A 20,523-nucleotide genomic window follows, 5' to 3' on the forward strand; every position below is an offset into this window, starting at 1 on the left:
TATATATTGAATTCAATGTCAGTCTTGGGATACAGAGTAATTTTCAGGTCAGCCTCAGTTAGAATGAGAGCCTGCCTTTTTTTTTTTTTTTAAAGGTGGAGTCTTAATCTCTAGCCCAGGATAACCTGGAATTTGCTATGGAGTCTCAGGGTAGCCTCCCACTCACAGAAATCCTCCTACCTCTGCCTCCCTAGTGTTGGGATTAAGGTCATGCAGCACCCTGAGACGCCATAGCGGATTCCAGGTCAGCCTGGGCTAGAGTGAGACCCTACCTTGAAAAACCAAAACACCCCCAAAAAACAAAAACAAAGACACACACTAGCCAGGTGTGATAGGCCACACCTGTAATCCCAGCATTCAGGAAACAGAGGTATGAGGAACTTAAGTTTAAAACTAGGCCAGCGTGAAGAAATAGGTAGATCTTGTCTTTAAAAAACAAACAAAACAACAAAAAAAACAGGGCTGGAAGAGATGGCTTAGGGGTTAAGGCACTTGTCTGCCAAGCCTACGGTTCTATTCCCCAGTACTCAAGATTCATTTACAGTGGCTAGAGGCCCTAATACACCCATTCTGTCAAGTAAATAAATGAAATTAAAAAAAATAATTCTGAGGCTGGAGAAATGGCTTAGCAGTTACTTGCCAGCAAATCCAAAGGATCCAGGTTCAATCCCCCAGGATCCACGTAAACCAGATACACAGATGGTGCATGAGTCTGGAGTCTATTTGCAGTGGCTGATGGCCCTGACATGTCCATTTTTTCTCTCTCTCTTTACCCTCTCAAATAAATATTTTTTTTCCTTCTTACCTGGAATCACTATGGAATCTTAGGGTGGCCTTGAACTCACATCAATTCTACCTCTGCCTCCAATCCCAAATGCTGGGATTTAAAGTGTGCACCACCATGTCCTGCTGAAATATTAATAACAAAAAAAAAAAAAAAAAATCCAAGGGGACTAAGATAGCTCAATTGGTAACCTGCTTGCTCAGAAAGCACGAGGACCCGAGATCCATCCTTCATGTAAACAAAGCTGAGTATGGTGGCATATGCTTATACTCTCAGTGCAAAGAAGTGAAAGGAGGATGCTTGGGGTTCATTGCCAGGCCAGTGTAGGTTACTTGGTGAGCTCCAGGCCAATAAAAAGGTAGAAGGTATTCCTGAGTGACATCATCCAGGGATGTGCTCTGGCCTCAATACACATTCATGTACCAACACACAAACATACACAAAGACACAATATATTTGAGAAAATTGTTTTAGGATCCTTAGGTTATAAAAGTATGCCAAGCAACCTTACTTTACTATTTTACTCTCAATCAAAAGGGCATGGGGGGGGGCATACAACAAAGAATCTACTGGGAAAACAGGCAGGAGATAAAAAGTTTTATCCTTATATTAGATCATCATATGTATGAAAGTGTAACTAGAGATTCATTCTCAAACTGTGACTAAGCCTCTGTCCCGCTATCCAGTCTATGTTTCCCTGCTTTGTACTTTATAATTTGCCAAGACAGTATGGCAGTATATAAGATTAATATTCTGTGCAGTTTTACCAGCCACTATCTTTTTTCTTTCCCTTCTCTCTCAAAAACAACATGGGGGCTGGAGAGATGGCTTAGCAGTTAAGCACTTGCCTATGAAGCCTAAGGACCCCGGTTCGAGGCTCGGTTCCCCAGGTCCCACATTAGCCAGATGCACAAGGGGGCACACGTGTCTGGAGTTCATTTGCAGAGGCTGGAAGCCCTGGCGTGCCCATTCTCTCTCTCTCCCTCTATGTGTCTTTCTCTCTGTGTCTGTAGCTCTCAAATAAATAAATAAATAATGAACAAATTAAAAAAAAAAAAACAACAACATGGGTTTTCTTCCCATTCTTCCTAACAGAGAGCATTTAAAAAATTATTCCAGTTGAATAATTAAGAAGGCATGTTAGACGGGCATGGTGGCACACGCCTTTAATCCAAACACTCAGGAGGCAGAGGTAGGAGGATAGCTGTGAGTTCGAGGACACCTTGAGACTGCAGAGTGAATTTCAGGCCAGCCTGAGCTAGAATAAGACCCTACCTCGGGGAGAAAAAAAAAAAAAGTGCATGATGAAAGACAGGGACTATCCTAAATGTATTTGCCACCTTATTTTAGAGAGTCCATATTTCAAAGCCAAATAGTACTTTAAAGATTGTTCTGAATATGAAATTCCCAGCCATGTTCCAACATCCTCTTATACGGTTGTAATGACTTCCACTCTGTCAGGTTGTCTTTCTGAATTGAAAAGGGAGTCAATTTTCAAAACTCTTCACCAGAACTCAGGGCATCATTGTCCAATAAGGAGGTCCCTTTTTCATAAGGCAGGAGAGACATGTAATTTTCAGTCAACCCCAATTAGCTTTACAGTACAGAATAGCCAGACCCAAATCTGGATATTTCATGTGGTTATAGCTTTAGTGCTACATATTTTACCTTTCATATGTAAAATTAAAGTTCATTTATCTCTAGTATAGAGAGGAAGCATAGGAGTAAGAACTAATAGGCATTTGGTCTCCTCCAAATTAAATATAACGCAGAATATTAACACATTTCTAGAAAGATTTTTTTAAGCCTGAAACTCACTCTGAAGCCCCAGGCTGGACCTTGAACTCATAGCAATTCTACCTATGTCTCCCCAGTGCTAGTACTAAAGGTGTGTGCCATCATGCCCAACTTGGAAAGGTTTTTGAATTCAGGACAATTCTAAACTTTCTGGAAATCTGTTTAGAACTGAGTAATACTGACACTTAAAGTGGGAAGGGGAGATAAGGGAACAGGAAATAAGGAGACAGTAGGGAAGAAAATAAGTGCATTCAATTTTTCATTGTTGCGCATGGAGATTAGCAATATTAAATAAATGGCAGGTCAATATTGAAACACAAGTGGTTAGTATTGAAAGTAATAAAAAGTTGATACTGGGGACTTGGGAGATGGCTTAGTGTTAAATATTTGCTGCTTAAGCTTGTGGGCCCCTCAGCTAAAGATCAACAAGTTTGGCTCCATAGAGCCCATGTAAAAACTGTGGAGATGGGCATGATGGCGCATGCTTTTAATCCCAGCACAAGGGAGGCATAAGTAGGAGGATTGCTGTGAGTTCAAGGCCACTGTGAGACTACATAGTAAATTCCAAGTCAACCTGGGCTAGAGTGAGACCAACTCCTTGGGGGCAGGGGGAACCTGTGTGTGTTCACACAACATATCATGGAGGTGGGGTGGGGTAGTGACAGAGTGGATATAAACCAGAAAATGGCTGGGTCTCACTGATGAACAATGGCTCCAGATTGAGGGAGAGATTCAAGGAAATATAAGGAAATATATGGATTAATGGTAATAGGAGGGTACCAAAATTCTCTGGCCTCTGCATTGGTTTCACATCTACACACACCCCATACATCTCACACACACACACACACACACACACACACACACACACACACACACACACACACAATGCTATTGTGACTATACAGAGGATTTAAAGACACACCGCACCAGGACCTCGGAAGATGGCTTGGTTAAAGTGCTTGCTAGCAAAGCCAAAGGACCCAGGTTCAATTCCCCAGGATCCATATAAACCAGATACACAAGGTGGCACATGTGTCTGGAATTCATTTGCAGTGACTGGAGAAACTAAGGTTTTCAAATAAAGAAAAGAATTCTGATCAGCCAGGCGTGGTGGCGCACGCCTTTAATCCCAGCACTCGGAGGCAGAGGTAGGAGGATCACCGTGAGTTCAAGGCCACCCTGAGACTCCATAGTGACTTTCAGGTCAGCTTGAGCTATAGTGAGACCCTACCTCAAAAAAAAAAAAAAAAAAAAAAGAAAAGAATTCTGTGAGCCACAAGCACGTGGAAGATAAGATGGTTACCCCAGGGTTTAGGGAAACTACACAGGAAGCAGGACTAGAGTTAGAGAAGGCACCCATGTGGTACATCTGGAGCATAAGGGAAATATGTACATGGTAGATTTAGAGATCAGAGAAACAAAATTGTATATGTAATTAAAGTGAGAAGTTACCCCAAACTATATAGCAAGGTAAGCAGAAAAACCTCCCAGACCAAGGAGCAGTATTCTGTTGTTTCCCCTACTCCTAGCTAGGCTGAGTGAGAAGGGAAGTCACTCACAAGTATCTAAGCAGAGATGAGAGGGAATCCAGAGATATAGATAGTTGCTAATCCCCTCCCCCCAATGTAGGGTCTCACTCTAGCCCAGGCTGACCTGGGATTTGCTATGTAGTCTCAGGGTGGCCTCAAATTCATGACGATCATCCTACATCTGCCTCCCAAGTGCTGGGATTAATGGCATGCGGCATCATGCCCAGTGATATTTACTTATATTGTTGCTATTTTCTGAAATTACTTGACAATAACTGTGAACACCACAACCTCCTAGCATACACACTTTTATAATATATAACTCAAGCTTTACAAACATTTATGATTCTGCTAAAAAATTAAATTTTCATTCCCAAGGCAAGGCAAGGGGTAACCAGCAAACAACAGTGAATTTACAATGCTGTGTGTCTTTGTGGTACCTGGGAAACTAATAAATATTTTATATATTATTTATTTATCTCTTGGTTTTTCAAGGTAGAGTCTCACTCTAGCCCAGGCTGACTTGGAATTCACTATGTAGTGTCAGGGTGGCCTGGAACTCACTGCGATCATTCTACCTCTGTCTCCCAAGTGCTGGGATGAAAGGCATGAGCCACCATATGGCTTTATATTATTTATTGACTTATTTATTTTTATGAGAAAGGAGGAGAGAATTAACATGCAAGGACCTCTAGCCACTGCATTTGAACTCCAGATGCATGTGCCACCTTGTACACAGATGTCACCTAGCTTATGTGGGTTCTGGGAAGTCAAACCTGGGTCCTAAGTCTTCACAGGAAAGTGCCTTAACTGCTAAGCCATCTCTCCAGCCCTATTTTTTTAATATTTTGTATTATATATTTATTTATATGTTTTATATTTTTATTTATTTGAGAGAGAGAGAGAGAGGCAAATAAAATGAAAGAGAAAGAACGGGCATGCCAGGGCCTCCAGTTGCTGCAAAGAACTCCAGACACATGCGCCACCTTGTGCATCTGGCTCAAGTGAGTCCTGGGGAATTGAACCTGGGTTCTTTGGCTTTGTCAGCAAGTGTCTTAACTGCTAAGCCATCTTTCCAGGCCTTTTTTCATATTTTTAAATAGCTAGAAAAAAATTAAAGAGTTTTGTGATACAGTAAGTACAAGGAATTCAAATACCAGTATCACAAATGAACTCTTTTTAAGTCTTACTAATTTGTGTAAGTATTTCTTCCTACAAAGCAGGGGTAAGTAGTTTTTTTTTAATTAATTAATTAATTAATTAACAGAAGAGGGAGAAAGAGGAAGAGAGAAAGAGGCAGAGTGCGCACGCCAGGGCCTCCAGCCACTGCAAGTGAACTCCAGACGCGTGTGCTCTCTTATGCATCTGGCTAACATGGGTCCTAGGGAACTGAACCTGGGTCCTTTGGCTTTGCAGGCAAACACCTTAACTGCTAAGCCATCCCTACAGCCCAAGGGTAAGTAGTTTTGACAAATACTTTATGGTCCACAAAACCTCAAATACTTACTACCTGCCTACTTTTGCCTCAGGTATGAACAGACATACTGATTAGTTCTTTACCTATGCATCTGACCAGCCAGACGCATACTACTCTAGGGAAAACTGCAAAAATAAAACACATTATACATTATTTTCTATGTGGCTTGATTCTCTCATAGAACCCAGTTGATAAATACATTAGGCAATTTTTACACGTCAGTAAATAATATAGATACATAAATTTTATTTATTTGAAAGGCTTCTAGCTACTGCAACCAAACTCCAGACACATGCATGACCTTGTGCAACTGGCTTTACATGGGTACTGAGGAATCAAACCCAGGTCCTTTGGCTTTGCAGGCAAGTGCCTTAACCGCAGTGAGGCATCTCTCTTGCCCTGATACATGAATCTTAAATACGTTTTGTTTTCTATTTGGCAGAGTGGTGGGGGAAAGAGAATGAGTGAGTATGGGCGCACCAGGACCTGCCACTGCAAAACCAGTTGACACAGATGCCACTTTGTGCATGTGACTTCACGTGGGTACTTGGTAATCAAACTTGGACTGTCATGCTTTGCAAGCAGGGACCTTAAACCACTAATTGAGTCATCTCTCCAGCCCACATACAGGAATTTCAAGTTATAAAACCACAGGCCTTGGGAGATGGCTCAATGGTTAAAGGTGCTTACTTGCAATGTGTGCTTGCTTAGTTTTAATTCCTCAGTCACCCACATAAAACTGGACAGGCATTTGATTGCAGTGGCAGGAGACTCCGGATATAGGCAAACATACATGTATGTGTATGTTAATAAGTAATTTTTTTAAAGTTTAAAGTTATGAACATGAAGTGATAAATCCCATTACTTCAAACTATTCCATGGGCATTAAAAAAGAAATATAAATGGCTTAGGAGATTACCCTGACAGTTAAAATCCAAAGAGGTCTGAGGAGATAGCTCAGTGGATAAAGCACTTTCCATGAAAGCTTAACTACCTGAGTTTGAATTCCCCAGAAACCTAAATGGCTAGATGTAGTGTCTATAATCTCAGCACACCTATGGCTAGAAGGAAGCTGGAGACAGGACAATCTCCTGTAAACTGGAGCAGGACAGCTAGCCTGGCAAACAATGTATCATGCCTCAAACAAAGGAGAGGTTGAGAACTGACCTTGGGTTGTCCTCAGACCTCCATACACGTGCAGTTCCATGTACCCACCTGCACTTTCACACATCAACACACACACAAAATTCAGCAGGTGTGGTGGCTCATGCCTCTAATAGCAGCACTTGGATGGCAGAGGTAGGAGGATCGCCTTGAGTTCAAGGCCACCCTGAAACTACATAGCTAATTCCAGGTGAGCTGGTCCAGAGTGAGACCCTACCTCGAAAAACCAACAACAAACTCCCCATTCTATCTCCCTCTTCTTCCCCACCCCTCAACTAAGTAATTAAATATTTTCTAGATTTTTTTTTTTTTTTTAATGCAAGAAGCTGGATAACCTCCTCCATGTAGACCAGCTGACCGAAAGCTGGAAGAAGCCATCTGCATGCAGTTCAATGGGAGAAAGAGATACCATCAGTGAAGATACTCAACAGTGGATACTGCAAGCCTTATATGTGGCCAGCCAGGCCAAATGAAACAATGGGTGCAATAGTGACACATCTGTCATGGTGGAAACCGACTGCAGGCCTGCTCAATGGGAGGGAATACATCCCTGATACTGAAAACTTAAAACAGGGGTAGTCATGAGCCCTAGGACTGTATAAACTCTGCTGCTGTCTGGCTAAATGTATATACTATGCTTATCAAACTGCCCAGTAAGCACTTCTCTTAATTTTCATACCCTTATATTACTGCTACTCTCACTTTTGGTAGAGAATCTTCTCTTTTCAGATGGCAATGACCTTGGAACGAGTCAGAAGGTATCATGGTGCTGGAAAGAAGTGACAGGAGTATTCGGTACTATATCTCTATTACACCTTCCAAGGCTCAGGGTCTAATGTGAAGAGGTGGCGGAAAGAATGTAAGAGCCAAAGGAAGGGTAGGATTCCTTACAACGAACCAGGGTCCTTTGGCTTTGTAGGCAAACACCTTAGCCACTAAGCCATCTTCCAGCCCGATTTTTTTTTTTTTTTTTTTAGGTAGGGTCTCACTCTAGCCCAGGTTGACCTGGAACTCACTATATAGTCCGAGACTGGTCTCGAACTTATGGCAATCCTCCTATCTCTGCCTCCCATGAGCCACCACACCTGGCTGAACTTCTTTTGTTGTTTGGAGTCAAGCAAGGTCTCACTATGCATCCCAAGCTGGTCTCAAACACAATCCTCCTGTTTCAGTGCTCCTAAGATTACAGACATGTGCCATCATGCCCAGTTAAAACTTTTCTCAAATGGGGTAAATCTCTTCACATCTCAGTATTACACAAAATTACTTACCCGAGTTCGATCTTCAATGCTGTATATCTTTAACTGCATGGGGATGTTGAAGCTATGCAAAAAATTGCCTCCAAACACTAATGTGTCTGTAGGAGTATATACAGCATGAATCCACCCTGAAATAAAAGAAATGAAGGCAGAAGCTGAAATCATACATTGCAGTCTGGCTTTCTCAAAGTAATAGTATAAGGCGTCTACTGAGAATTTTTTTTTGGTGTCTAGTGCATGTGGGGTAGTGCATATACATGTGTGTACTGATATGGCACTCCGTGGGCTTGCTTATGGGGGCCAGTAAAGAACATCAACTGACTTCACCACTCAACTGTCTGTTTTTCTTTGCAATAGAGTCTCTAACTGATTCTGGAGCTTGCCATTTGCAAAACCTAACAGTTTCTTGGTCCCTAGTCCCCACAAAACTTGGGTTACAGACATGTATGATCATGCTCAGCTGTTGTTTTTTTTTTTAACCTGGGTTATAGAGATTTTTTTTGTTTTTGGTTTTTCGAGGTAGGGTTTCACTCTGGCCCAGGATGACCTGGAATTCACTATGTAATCTCAGGTGGCCTTGAACTCACTGCAGTCCTCTTACCTATACCTCCTGAGTGCTGGAATTAAAGGCATGTGTCACCACGCCCGGCTGGGGTTATAAAGATTTGAACTCAGGCAGTCTCAGGTCTCTTCAAGGCTCTCATGATTGTGCAGGAAATGTACTTAACTACTGAGCCATCTCTCCAGCTTTACATTTTTTTGTTTGTTTGTTTGTTTTTTGAGGTACGGTTTCACTCTAGCCCAGGCTGACCTGGCATTCACTATGTAGTCTCAGTGTGGCCTTGAACTCACGGTGATCCTCCTACCTCTGGCTCCCAAATGCTGGAATTAAAGGGGTGTGCCACCACTCTCAGCCCTACGACTCTTTGAAAAAAAAAAAATGTATTTGACCAATAGAGAAGGGGTAAGGGAGGGAGAAAGAATGGTGGCAGGACTTCTTGCCTCCACTAGTGATCTTTAAGAAGCATGTATCACTTGTGCATACAGCTTTACTTGAATGCTTGGGGTATGAAACCCAGACCTGTAGGCTTTGCAAACAAGTACCTTTAACTGATGGGCTAACTTTTTTAAAATGTATTTTATTTATTTATTTGAGAGACAGAGAGAGAATGGATGCACCAGGGCCTCTAGCCATTGCAAATGAACTCCAGATGTGTACGCCCTCTTGGGCATCTGGCTTATGTGGGTCCTGGAGAGCCAAACCGGGATCCTTTAGCTTTGCAGGCAAATGCCTTAACCACTAAGCCATTGCCTTAACCACTAAGCCATCTCTCCAGCCCACTCCCCCCCCTTTTTTTTTTTTTGGCGACAGGATCTTGTTGTATAGCTCAGGCTAGCCTAGAACTTGTGATCCTCCTGCTTCAACCTCGTTAAATGCTAGGAGAGATGGCTCAGCAGCTCAGGTGCTTGCCTGCAAAGCCTAATGAGCTGGGTGATTCCTTAGTACCCACATAAAAGTCAGATGCACAAAGTGGCACATACGTCTAGAGTTTGTTTGCAGGGGCTGGATGCCTTGACATGCCCATTCTTTTTATTTGTCTCTATTCTCCCTCTGAATGCAAATAAATAACTGGTTCAAAAAAGAAGGAATGGGCTGGAGGGATGGCTTACTGGTTAAGGTGCTTGCCTGTAAAGTAAAGGACCTCAGTTTGATTCCCCAGGAACCATGTAAGCCAGATGCCCAAGTTGGTACATGCATCTGGAGTTCATCTGCAGTAGCTGGAAGCCTTGGCGTGCCCATTCTCTACCCCCCTCTTCCTCTCTCTCAAATAAGTAAATAATATTAAATTATATGGGTACAACCAAGGGAATCAAACCATGCTGTCAAGATTTTATAGACAAGTGCCTTTAACCGCCATCTCCTGGACTACTTTTTATTTAAACAAATATTTTATTTTTATTTGTTTATCTGAGAGAGGGAAAGAGGCAGAGAAAGAGAGAGAGGAAGAAAGAATGGGTACACCAGGGCTTCCAGCCACTGCAAACAAACTCCAGATGCATGTGCCACCTTCTGCATCTGGCTTATGTAGGTCCTGGGGGATTGAACCAAGGTCCTTTGGTTTCACAAGCAAGTGCCTTAACCACTAAGCCATCTCTCCAGCCCCTCAGCTTTTAAAAATATACATCTTCAGCATCTACACCATAACAACTGGAAAAGATAGCACTGTTTGCTGCTTATTGTGTGTTTGTATACAGTATATACATCACTGGGGATGAAAACCAGAGATCAGTTTCCTTTGTTTTGTTTTTTCGAGGTAGTGTTTCACTCTATCCCAGGCTGACCTGGAATTTACTACGCAGTCTCCTTAAACTCACAGAGATCTGCCTGCTTCTGCCTCCCCAGTGCTGGGATTAAAGGTGTGTGCCACCACCATGTCTGGCTTTTTAAAAAAATAATTAAAAACATTCTAGTTGGGAATGGTGGCACAGGCAGGAAGATCACAGTGAGTTCAAGGCTACACACAGTGAATTTCAGGTCAGCTTGGGATAGATCAAGACCCTACCTCAAAAAACCAAAGTTTCTTTACATTTGTGTATGTGCATATTGTACAGGTGGTTCATGGAGGCTAAAGTTGGATGATAGGTATCCTTCTCAGTTTCTGTCCTATCTATCTGACATGTGTAGTGTGCATGTGTGCTTATATGTGTGGGAAACATGTGCATGTGCATATGTGATTGACAACGAGTGTCTTTCTACATTGCTCTGCACCTTACAGGCTCTCTTAATGAACCTGGAACTCAGTGACTTATTCAGAATACTTAAATAGCAAGACCTAGAAACCCTTCTGTTCCTGTCTCAATAGCTCTGGGATTACAGGGTGTGAATTTAGACAGACACAGAGAAAACATTGGCACCCCAGGGCCTCACTGTAATCAAACTCCGGGAGCTTGTGCCACCCAGTGGGTATGTGTGACCTTGCACTTGCCTCGTCTTTATGCATCTGGCTTTTGTGGGTCCTCAGACTTCATAGGCAAGCACCTTAACCACTAAGTAATTTCTCCAACTCCCATACTCATCATTCTTTTTTTTTTTTCCTACAAGGTAGGGTTTCACTCTAGCTCAGGCTGACCTGGAATTCACTTATGTAGTCTCAGGGTGGCCTAGAACTCATGGTGATCCTCCTACCTCTGACTACTGAGTGCTGGGATTAAAGGTGTGTGCCACCATGTCTGGCCCAATTTGAAACTTTTAAGGAAACAAAGTGGGGCTGGAGAGATGGCTTGGCGGTTAAGGCATTTGCCTGCAAAGCCTAATGACTGAAGTTTGATTCCCCAGTATCCACATAAAACTATATGCACAAAATGGCACATGGATTTGTGAGTCCTTTTGCAGCAGCTGGAGGCCATGGCATGCCCATTGTCTCTGTGTCTTTCTCTGCTTGCAAATAAATAAAATTTTAAGAAAGGGGGGAAAAAAAAAAAGAAAGGAAAAGAAAAAAAGAGGAAATGGCTACAGGGCACGAAAATAAACCACTTTCTCCCACCTTGCTTACCTGAGGGAATGACGAAGGTATAGCCCTGCTTGAGTTCAATGCGTTGGCAATCTGACACTCGGTCACCCAGAAAGATGTCTCCCTGTTTCCCTGACAGCAGCCAATTCTCGTACAGCTCCAGGTTGTGGGCTGTAGGGGGGATGAGCCAGAAGACCTGTGAGTTAAAAAACTTCAGTCTGTTAACAGCCATTGACATGACCTAGACATCTCCTTTAGCAGATAAACAGGTACAAAATTAAGATAGTCAGGTAGAAATAGGCAAGTAATTCTACCATTTTACAAACTTAACTGTTTGGGCCCAATTAAACAAATCTTTCTCATTACCCAGTTTATTAGATAGGACCAAAACTTCACTGGGGTATACCTAGAAAACCCAGAATCCATCCAGGACTTATAGAGAAAGGGGGCCTTGGGATCATTAACTGGGTAGTTCTGTATAAGCTCCGGTAGAGGTTTAAGTAGCCCAGTTATTTAGGTACAGTGCCTCCATAATGCTGGGCTATATATAGTAAATAAGACTAATATGAAAATTTATACCACTTGCACAGATCTTTTTTTTTTTTTTTAAATTTTGTTTTGTTTATTTTTATTTATTTATTTGAGAGTTACAGACAGACAAAGAGGCAGAGAGAAAGAGAATGGGTGTGCCAGGGCTTCCAGCCACTGCAGACAAATTCCAGATGCGTGCACTCCCTTGTGCATCTGGCTAATGTGGGTCCTGGGGAATCGAGCCTCGAACCGGGGTCCTTAGACTTTGCAGGCAAGCGCTTAACCGCTAAGCCATCTCTCCAGCCCACTTGCACAGATCTTAAGTAAACAAAATGACTCTTGGATGTGATAGTGTGGTTTTTTTTTTTTTTTTTTTTTTTTTTTGAGGTAGGGTCTCACTCAAGGCCAGGCTGACTTACTATATAGTCTCACAGTGGCCTCAAACTCACAGCAATCTGCCTCCTGAGGGTTGCGACTAAAGGTGTGTGCCACCACACCTGGCTGGATTTTCTTTTCTGTCTGTTTATTTTTTCAAGTTAGGATCTTTCTTTAGTCCAGGCTGACCTGGACCTCTGTAGCTCCAGGCTGATCTCAAACTCAAAGTGATCCTCTTATATCTGCTGGGATTAAAAATATGTGCCACCAAACCTGGCCATGGATATTCTAGATTAAGAATGTTTTTAGACAGGGTATGACCTAGGCCAAAAAAGCATTCACTCTGTAGCCCCAAGAGTTGGCCTTGAACTCACAGTGATTCTACCTTAGCCTTCAAAGTGTACCAGAGCCAGGTAGCTCCTATATTAAAAAAAAAAAAAAAAAAGGACTGCTTACATTTAACCCCAGCATTCAAAAGGCAGAGGTAGGAGAATGAATTACTTTGAGTTCAAGGTCAAACTGAGACTACATAGTGAATTCCAGGTCAGCCTGGAGCTAGGCTGGGATTTTTATTTTTTATTTTACACACACACACACACACACACACAGTGGGGGTAGGGGTGGGGGAGGAGAGAGAGGGAGGGAGAGGGAGAGAGTAGATAGAGAATTGGCATTCCAGGGTCTCAGCCACTGCAATTGCACTCCAGACACTTGCGCCACCTAGTGAGCATGGGCGACCTTGCACATGATCACCTTTGTGCATCTGGCTAACATGGGATCTGGAGAGTAGAACATGCATCCTTAGGCTTCACAGGTAAGCGTCTTAACTGCTAAGCCATCTCTCCAGGCTAACATGAACACTATAAACCTCTGAAACTAATGCTAGATTTTCATTTCCACACAGCATTCAGAAAAACTTTGAGAAGATAGAATATAATTCTGTATGAATGAAAGTATTTTCCAAATGTACTTACATCCTGAGAAAGATTTTAACCACATTTTAGACCAATATCTCCAGATAGGGAAAATTGATATGGATCCTAATTTGTTGAATTGATTGATTCTAACCAAAATTTTTCTTCTTTTCTACTAATGATTACACTTCCAAGCACAAAAATTAAAATTGTCCTAAAATCATTTTCTCACTTTAATCTGCAGAACACTGATTTGGATGTCCAGAAACAAGACTATTAAGATTTCCCAAAGCTGGGCATGGTGGCACGTACCTTTAATCCCAGCACTCGGGAGGCAGAGGTACGAGGATCACCTTGAGTCTGAGGCCACCCTGACACTACATAGTAAATTCCAGATCAGCCTGAACTAAAGTGAGATCTTATCTTGAAAAAACAAAACAACAAAAAGTTTCCCAAGTAGTGGGACACTGTTCTATATAAATACTAAAACTCAAATGAACATTAGCCACCAAGGTCAACTTAATCTGTACTTCTTTTCAGACATAAATAAGGACAATTTCTCTACAAATTCATTTCCAGAGCATATTAATAAGCATGCATGAACTAAAACCAGTCCTGAAGTGTGATGGCTTGCACCTTTAATCCTAACACTGGGGAGGCTGGAAACAGAGGATTGCCTTAAGTTTCAAGAGAAACTGGTATACAGAATTGAAATTTAGGTTAGCCTAACAAAGCAGAAAGCTAGGCATGGTGGTACATGCTTTTAATCCTAGCACTTGGGAGGCAGATGTAGGAGGATTTCTGTAAGTTCAAGGCAACCCTGTGACTACATAGTGAGTTTCAGGTCAGTTTGGACTAGAGTGAGACACTACCTCAGAAAACAAACCAAAAAGAAAAAAAAAGAAACCCAACATGTCCTATAATTAGCTTCAGATTCCAATCCCCCAAAACTATGATCATACCTTTCCACCTTGGTGGATATGATACCAAACAGAGGTACCACCAAAGTCCACATGGAAGTCAGTGTAGCAGCCTCGAACACTCATTAGACAGTACCTGCCCAAAGAAAAGTAGCATTAATGCACTGATGAAGAGGACCTGCCCACCAAAACATCACATTCTTTCTGTATATACTCCCTCTACCTTGCACCATATAAACTTGTAAATAGGTGGAAGGAATGCAATTTTTTTTTTTTTAAGGAGGATACTTTTTTTTTCTTTTACCCATGAGATCACATACTATAGTACTCTCACATAAACTTTTCCTTTTGGAATTATAAAGTCTGTGATTTAAATTAGAGCAAGTTACTTTTTTTTTTTTTTTTTGTAAGCTAGGCAGTTTTATTAACCCATCTCAAACTTTATTCCAAGGCTTCTTTTTTTTAGTTTGGCTGCAAAGAATGAATTGTATTGTACGCAAAAACTGAAAACAGCTGCAATGTTGAAGGGACTTTGGCTTAAAAACAGAGATTTAGATCTTATCCAATCCATAAACAAAAGAATCTTAAGAGCAGTCATAATATAAAGCTTGAAGTAACCTGTTCAAGTTTTATCTTCAAAGCTGATAAATCACTTACTTTTGCACTTTAGGGTACTGCATCTCCAAGATGGCATTTGTTGATTCAGTCTGACTTTCTTTCAAATGCCTTGGCCACATGTTGTCTACCCAGTCAATGAAATCAACCTTAAAAATAAGGAGACATTCAGGCTCTAAGAGTTGGAGTTAAAGAGAATTTTAGCCAGGCATGGTGGCACACACCTTTAATCCTAAACATTTGGGAGGCAGAGGTAGGTGGATTGTCATGAGTTTGAGGCCACCCTGAGATGACATAGTGAATTCCAGCTCAGCCTGGCCTAGAGCGAGACCCTACCTCAAAAAATAAAAAAGAAAAAGAAATTTAAAGTAAAGTAGAATCCCCTTAAATACACACCAAAAAACAATTTAGTCAAATTAATGTGACCATTAGGTACTCAAGTCAAACATTTGGAAACAATCAATAGATAAGAACAAAGACCAATGGTTCCATTAACACATCACACATGACTCATCACAACAGAGTTAACAAAAACATTAGTGCCCAAACAGAAACTCTCTTCTGCCAATACTGGTAATATACTTTAAAAAATATTTTATTTGAGGGCTGGAGAGATGGCCTACTGGTTAAGCGCTTGCCTATGAAGCCTAAGGACCCCGGTTCGAGGCTCGGTTCCCCAGGTCCCACGTTAGCCAGATGCACAAGGAGGCGCATGCATCTGGAGTTTGTTTGCAGTGGCTGGAAGCCCTGGCGCGCCCATTCTCTCTCTCTCCCTCTGTCTTTTTCCCTGTGTCTGTCGCTCTCAAATAAATATATAAAAAATGAACAAAAAATATATTAAAAAAATTTTATTTGAGAGGGAGAGAATGAAAATGTGTGCACCAGGTCCTCCAGCTGCTTCAAACAAACATCAGACGGATGTGGCACCTTGTGTATCTGGCTTATGTAGGTTCTGGGAATCAAACCTAGGTCCTTTGGTTTTGCAGGCAAATGCCTTAAGTGCTAAGCCAACTCTCCAGCCCACAATACACTTTTTGTTTTGTTTTGTTTGTCCTGAGGCAAGGTTTCACTCTAGTCCAAGCAGACTTGAAACTCAATTTGTAACCTAGGCTAGCCTTGAACTCTCAGCAATCCACCTACCTCATCATATGGGATTAAAGGCATGGGCAAGCAGGCCTGGCTTTTTTTTTGATACATAAAATGTGCTTCTAGCAGGGTGTGGGGGCACACACTTTTAAACCCACTTGGGTGGCAGAGGTAGAACTGCTGTGAGTTTGAGACTACATAGTGAATTTCAGGTCAGCCTGGGCTAAAGCAAGACACTCCCTAGTAAAACCAATAAAAGAGTGCATCCAGAATGCAGAGATGACAATAAACATGCTTGCGCCCAAAGCTGACAGCTGGGGTTCAATTCCCCAGTACCCACAGGAGACCCTGACATACCCATTCTCAATCTCTCTCTCTCTCATTCTATCTTTCTATTTAAAAAAAAAAAAAAAAAAAAATATATATATATATATATATATATATATATATATATATATATATATATATATATATATAATTTTTGTAAAAAGTGCTTTCTGTGTTGGAGAGATGGCTTAGGGGTTAAGGTGCTTGCCTGCAAAGCCAAAGGACCCAGGTTCAATTCTCTAGGACACACATAAGCAAGATGCACAAGGGGGTGCATGCGCCTGTAGTTTGTCTGCAGCAGCTGGAGTACCTGGTACACCCATTCTCTTCCTCTCATAAATAAATAAATAAGAGAATTAGCCCCAGGTAAAGCGTGAGAGTCAAACAATACTGAATTCACCACAATGCTGACATTATTAACATCCTACTTATAACTAAAGAAATGCTTCTGGTAACTTTATAACATCTACACAGTCAATCATTTATTTTCCTTATCATATGTATCCACATAAAACAATGTGTGATAGTAGAGGCATGTGCCCAGAGGACACCCAGTTGTTTACTATAAAGTGGAAAGGTATACAATGACATGGAAGAAACAAACAAAATGAGAAATAACTATCAGGGTTTATTTATATTTCAAAGAAATGCAAATACTCAGGTAGCCAATAGTTTACATATGTTTTCTTTTGTTTTTGGTTTTTTGAGGTAGGGTTTCACTCTATCTAGCTCAGGCTGACCTGGAATTCACTATGTAGTCTTAGGCTGGCCTTAAATTCATGGTGATCTTCCTTCCTCTGCCTCCCAAGTGCTGGGATTAAAGGCATGTGCTACCACATCCAGCTTTATTTTTAAATTTTTATTTATTTGAGAGAAAGAGAAAGAAACAGATGGACAGAGGAGGAGAGACACAGAGAGAATGGGGCCTGCAGGTGCTACAAATAAACTCCATCAAACCTGAGTTCCTTGGCTTTGCAGGCCAGCACTTTAGCTGTCTCTCCAGCCTAACAACAGTTTTAATTAACCACTAATAAATGTCTTTCTTTCAAACACATCCTACTTTCTGCTCCTTAATCTAGTGGCCAGCATCCGTTATTTCCTTTAAACTTTTTGTTGTTTTATGACACAGGTCCTATATAGCTCAGGTTGGCCTCAAACTAAATATGTATCAGAGGATGAACTTCAATTCTTTATCTTCCTGCCTTCACTTCTCAAGTACTGGGATTACAAACTTGCACCACCAAGCCTGAATCCTTGCATTGTCTTTGTTTTCCAAGCTAAAGTCTCACTGTAGCCCAGGCTGGTCTCAAACTCATAGTAATCCTCTTACCTCTGTCTCCTGAGTACTGGAATTAAGGAACGTGCTACCACACTCAGCCTTGCATTGTATTTTGATGAAACAAAACATGTACATGTTCAATAAGCTATAAACTCTCAGATCTAGATACCTCCCTGTATTTGGTTCATTTGGTTATTCTGACTAGAGAATGAATTTGTGGCAGTGTGTTGTACTTCTCTTCTTAGGTTAATGCTGTCTGGTTGGGCTCTTTACTAAATATACAGATCTGTAAGAGAACCAAGTCTCCAGTAAAGATAATTACCAGTCTCCACCTATTCTACATTAAAACTAGGGCCAAACTAATTGGCACAGAGTACAATATTTAAGACCTGTTCCCATTTCAGATTCCACTACACCACCAATGAAGAGCAGCATCCATGGCTCAGCACTACCCCACGGTCTTGGGCCTCTACAAGGTGATGAAGAACTTGAACAACCAGGTTCATGTGGAACATTAATCCCTAAGATGTGTGGATTTGTGCCACTGCTTCCTATGAGCAGAGGTGGGTCATGTAGATGTTCAAGTGTTCAAAGACAAGGGCACTCAAGTTCATCAAGAAGCGGGTACAGACACATCCATGCAGAGGAAGCAAGAGGAACTGAGCAGCATACTGGCTGCCAAGAGGAAGGCAACTGCCAAGAAGGACTGAGCCATCCCTTTATTTCCCTTTTCAATAAACCTTTGTACTGGGGTAAAATGGAAAATATATTCTAGCGGCTGGGGAAATGGCTCAGTGACAAAAGGCACTTGCTTGTAAAGCCTTCTGGCCTGAGTTCAACTTTGCAGGCACTCATGTAAAGCCAGAGAGGCATTCTATTGCAGCAGCAAGGGACCCTGACACACCCATACATACATAAATGTGCAAATAAATAATTACAAACAAGTGGAACACACATCTGGTGTGTAGTGACAAAAAAATCCTGGCGTACCCATAAACAAACTTTTAAAGCTCAAAAAAAGGCAGGTGTGGTAGTACATCAACCTTCAATCCCAGCACTTCAAAGGCAGAGGTAAGATTGCTGGGAGTTCAAGGCCAGCCTGAGACTAAATAGTGAATTCCAGGTCAGCCTAGGCTAAAGCGAGACCCTACTTCAAAAAACTAAAAAACAAAACAAGAGGGTTGGTGAGATGTCTTAGCCATTAAGGTGCTTGCCTGAGAAACCTAAGGACCCAGGTTCAGTTCCCTAGTACCAATGTAAGCCTAATGCACAGGTGGCACATGTTCCTGGAATTTATTTTCAGTGGCTAGAGGTCCTGGCACATCCATTCTCTCTCTCAAATAAATAAAAGATTTCAAAACAGAAAAAAAAAAAAATTTAAAAAAAAACACAACTTTTGGCTAAAGAGATGCTTAGCGCTTGGTTGCAAAGACAAAGAACCCGGGTTTGATTCTCCAGGACCCACTTAAGCTAGCACAAGATGGGGCATGCATCTGGAGTTCCTTTGCAGCAGTTGATAGCCCTAGCAAGTCCATTCTCTCCCTCCATCTCTTTGCCTCATTCTCTCTCAAATATGTAAATCAGATTAAATATACTTAAAAAAAAAAAACTTTTCTAACCACACAGTGAAAAAAATTACCTTTGTTCATTAACTCATTTCCCCATCATCAAACAGAAAAGTATTATTTTATCACTTGCCTTATCCCCTCCTTTTTTCCCCCCTAGTGGTGAGGGTCAGAATTCAGGGCCCCATGACTGCTAGGCAAGTACTTCACCACATCCCCAGCTTATCTATTGCCATGTTATACTAACCTATGTTATTACTGCCCAAATGACAATAGTAAGTGATCACTCCCTTCTCATCAAAAAACTCCCTTTTATTCTAGCTCCTACAATGGGAATGTGAGAGTTGCCCACCTAATTCCATAGCTAAAAGTAAACTACTTTTACCTATACCTTTTGCCTGCAGGTCACTCTCCCTTCCTATCTCATACCTGGCTTACACTTCCTTCAACGTGCTTATCCTATTCTCTTATAGTTCAAATTAGGTATCCTATTTGCTCAACATTATGTGTTTCTTTTTTTTTTTAATTTTTTTTTGTTAATCACGGTAGTGTCTCACTCTGGCTCAGGATGACCTGGAATTAACTACGTAGTCTCAGGGTAGCCCAGAACTCACAGTGATCCTCCTACCTCTGCCTCCCAAGTGTGCCACCATGACCGGCTTTTTTAACTTTTTTTTTTGTTTTATTTATTTGAGAGAGACAGACAGAGAGAGAGAGAGAGAGAGAGAGAGAGAGAGAGAGAGAATATGGGCACGCCAGGGCCTCCCAGCCACTGCAAACGAACTCCAGACACGTGCACCCCCTTGTGCATCTGGCTAACGAGGGTCCTGGGGAATCGAGCCTCAAACTGGGGTCCTTAGGCTTCATAGGCAACCGCTTAATTGCTAAGCCATCTTTCCAGCCCTGTATTTCTTCTTTTTGTTGCCTTGACATTGAATGCATGCTAGGAAAATAAGATGACAAAACTACATCATTGCGTCCTTTCTTCACTTTTGAAGGACCTTATCTTTCCTTTTTATTTATTTTATTTATATATATATTTCCATATTTCCAATGGGCGGGGAGGGAGGGAAGAAGGGAGGGTGGCCTCTACACACTGCAAACAAACTCCAGACACATGTGCCACCTTGTACATCTGGCCTTATATGGGTACTGGTGAATCAAACCTGGTCCTTTGGCTTTGCCAGAAAGTGCCTTAACCATGAAACCATCTCTCAAGCCCCTGAAGCACTTTCTTTTAAGCTAAGCATGGTCCCAAACACTGTTGTTGTCTTTTAAATTGTTAATTATTTGACAAAACCGGGGTGGGAGGGTGAGAATAAGAATGAATATATATGAATGGGCATGCCAAGGCCTCTAGTCACTGCAAATGAACTCCAGAAACAT

General features: G+C 41.6%; 1 protein-coding gene across 4 annotated transcripts in view; it reads right to left on the bottom strand.

The window, feature by feature from the left end:
• Kdm2a (lysine demethylase 2A) overlaps positions 1–20,523 on the bottom strand; it is a 126,870-nt gene that overhangs the window by 42,721 nt on the left and 63,626 nt on the right. For all 4 annotated transcript variants that reach the window (XM_045147762.1, XM_045147776.1, XM_045147753.1 and 1 more), the window contains 4 exons: positions 14,923–15,029; positions 14,308–14,401; positions 11,568–11,721; positions 8,026–8,141 (listed from right to left, as the gene is read on the bottom strand). In XM_045147762.1, coding sequence (XP_045003697.1) covers positions 8,026–8,141; positions 11,568–11,721; positions 14,308–14,401; positions 14,923–15,029 — 471 coding nt within the window. The remainder of the gene's footprint in view (positions 1–8,025; positions 8,142–11,567; positions 11,722–14,307; positions 14,402–14,922; positions 15,030–20,523) is intronic.

Source organism: Jaculus jaculus, chromosome 1 (assembly GCF_020740685.1).
Source record: "Jaculus jaculus isolate mJacJac1 chromosome 1, mJacJac1.mat.Y.cur, whole genome shotgun sequence".
Lineage (NCBI taxonomy): Eukaryota > Metazoa > Chordata > Mammalia > Rodentia > Dipodidae > Jaculus > Jaculus jaculus.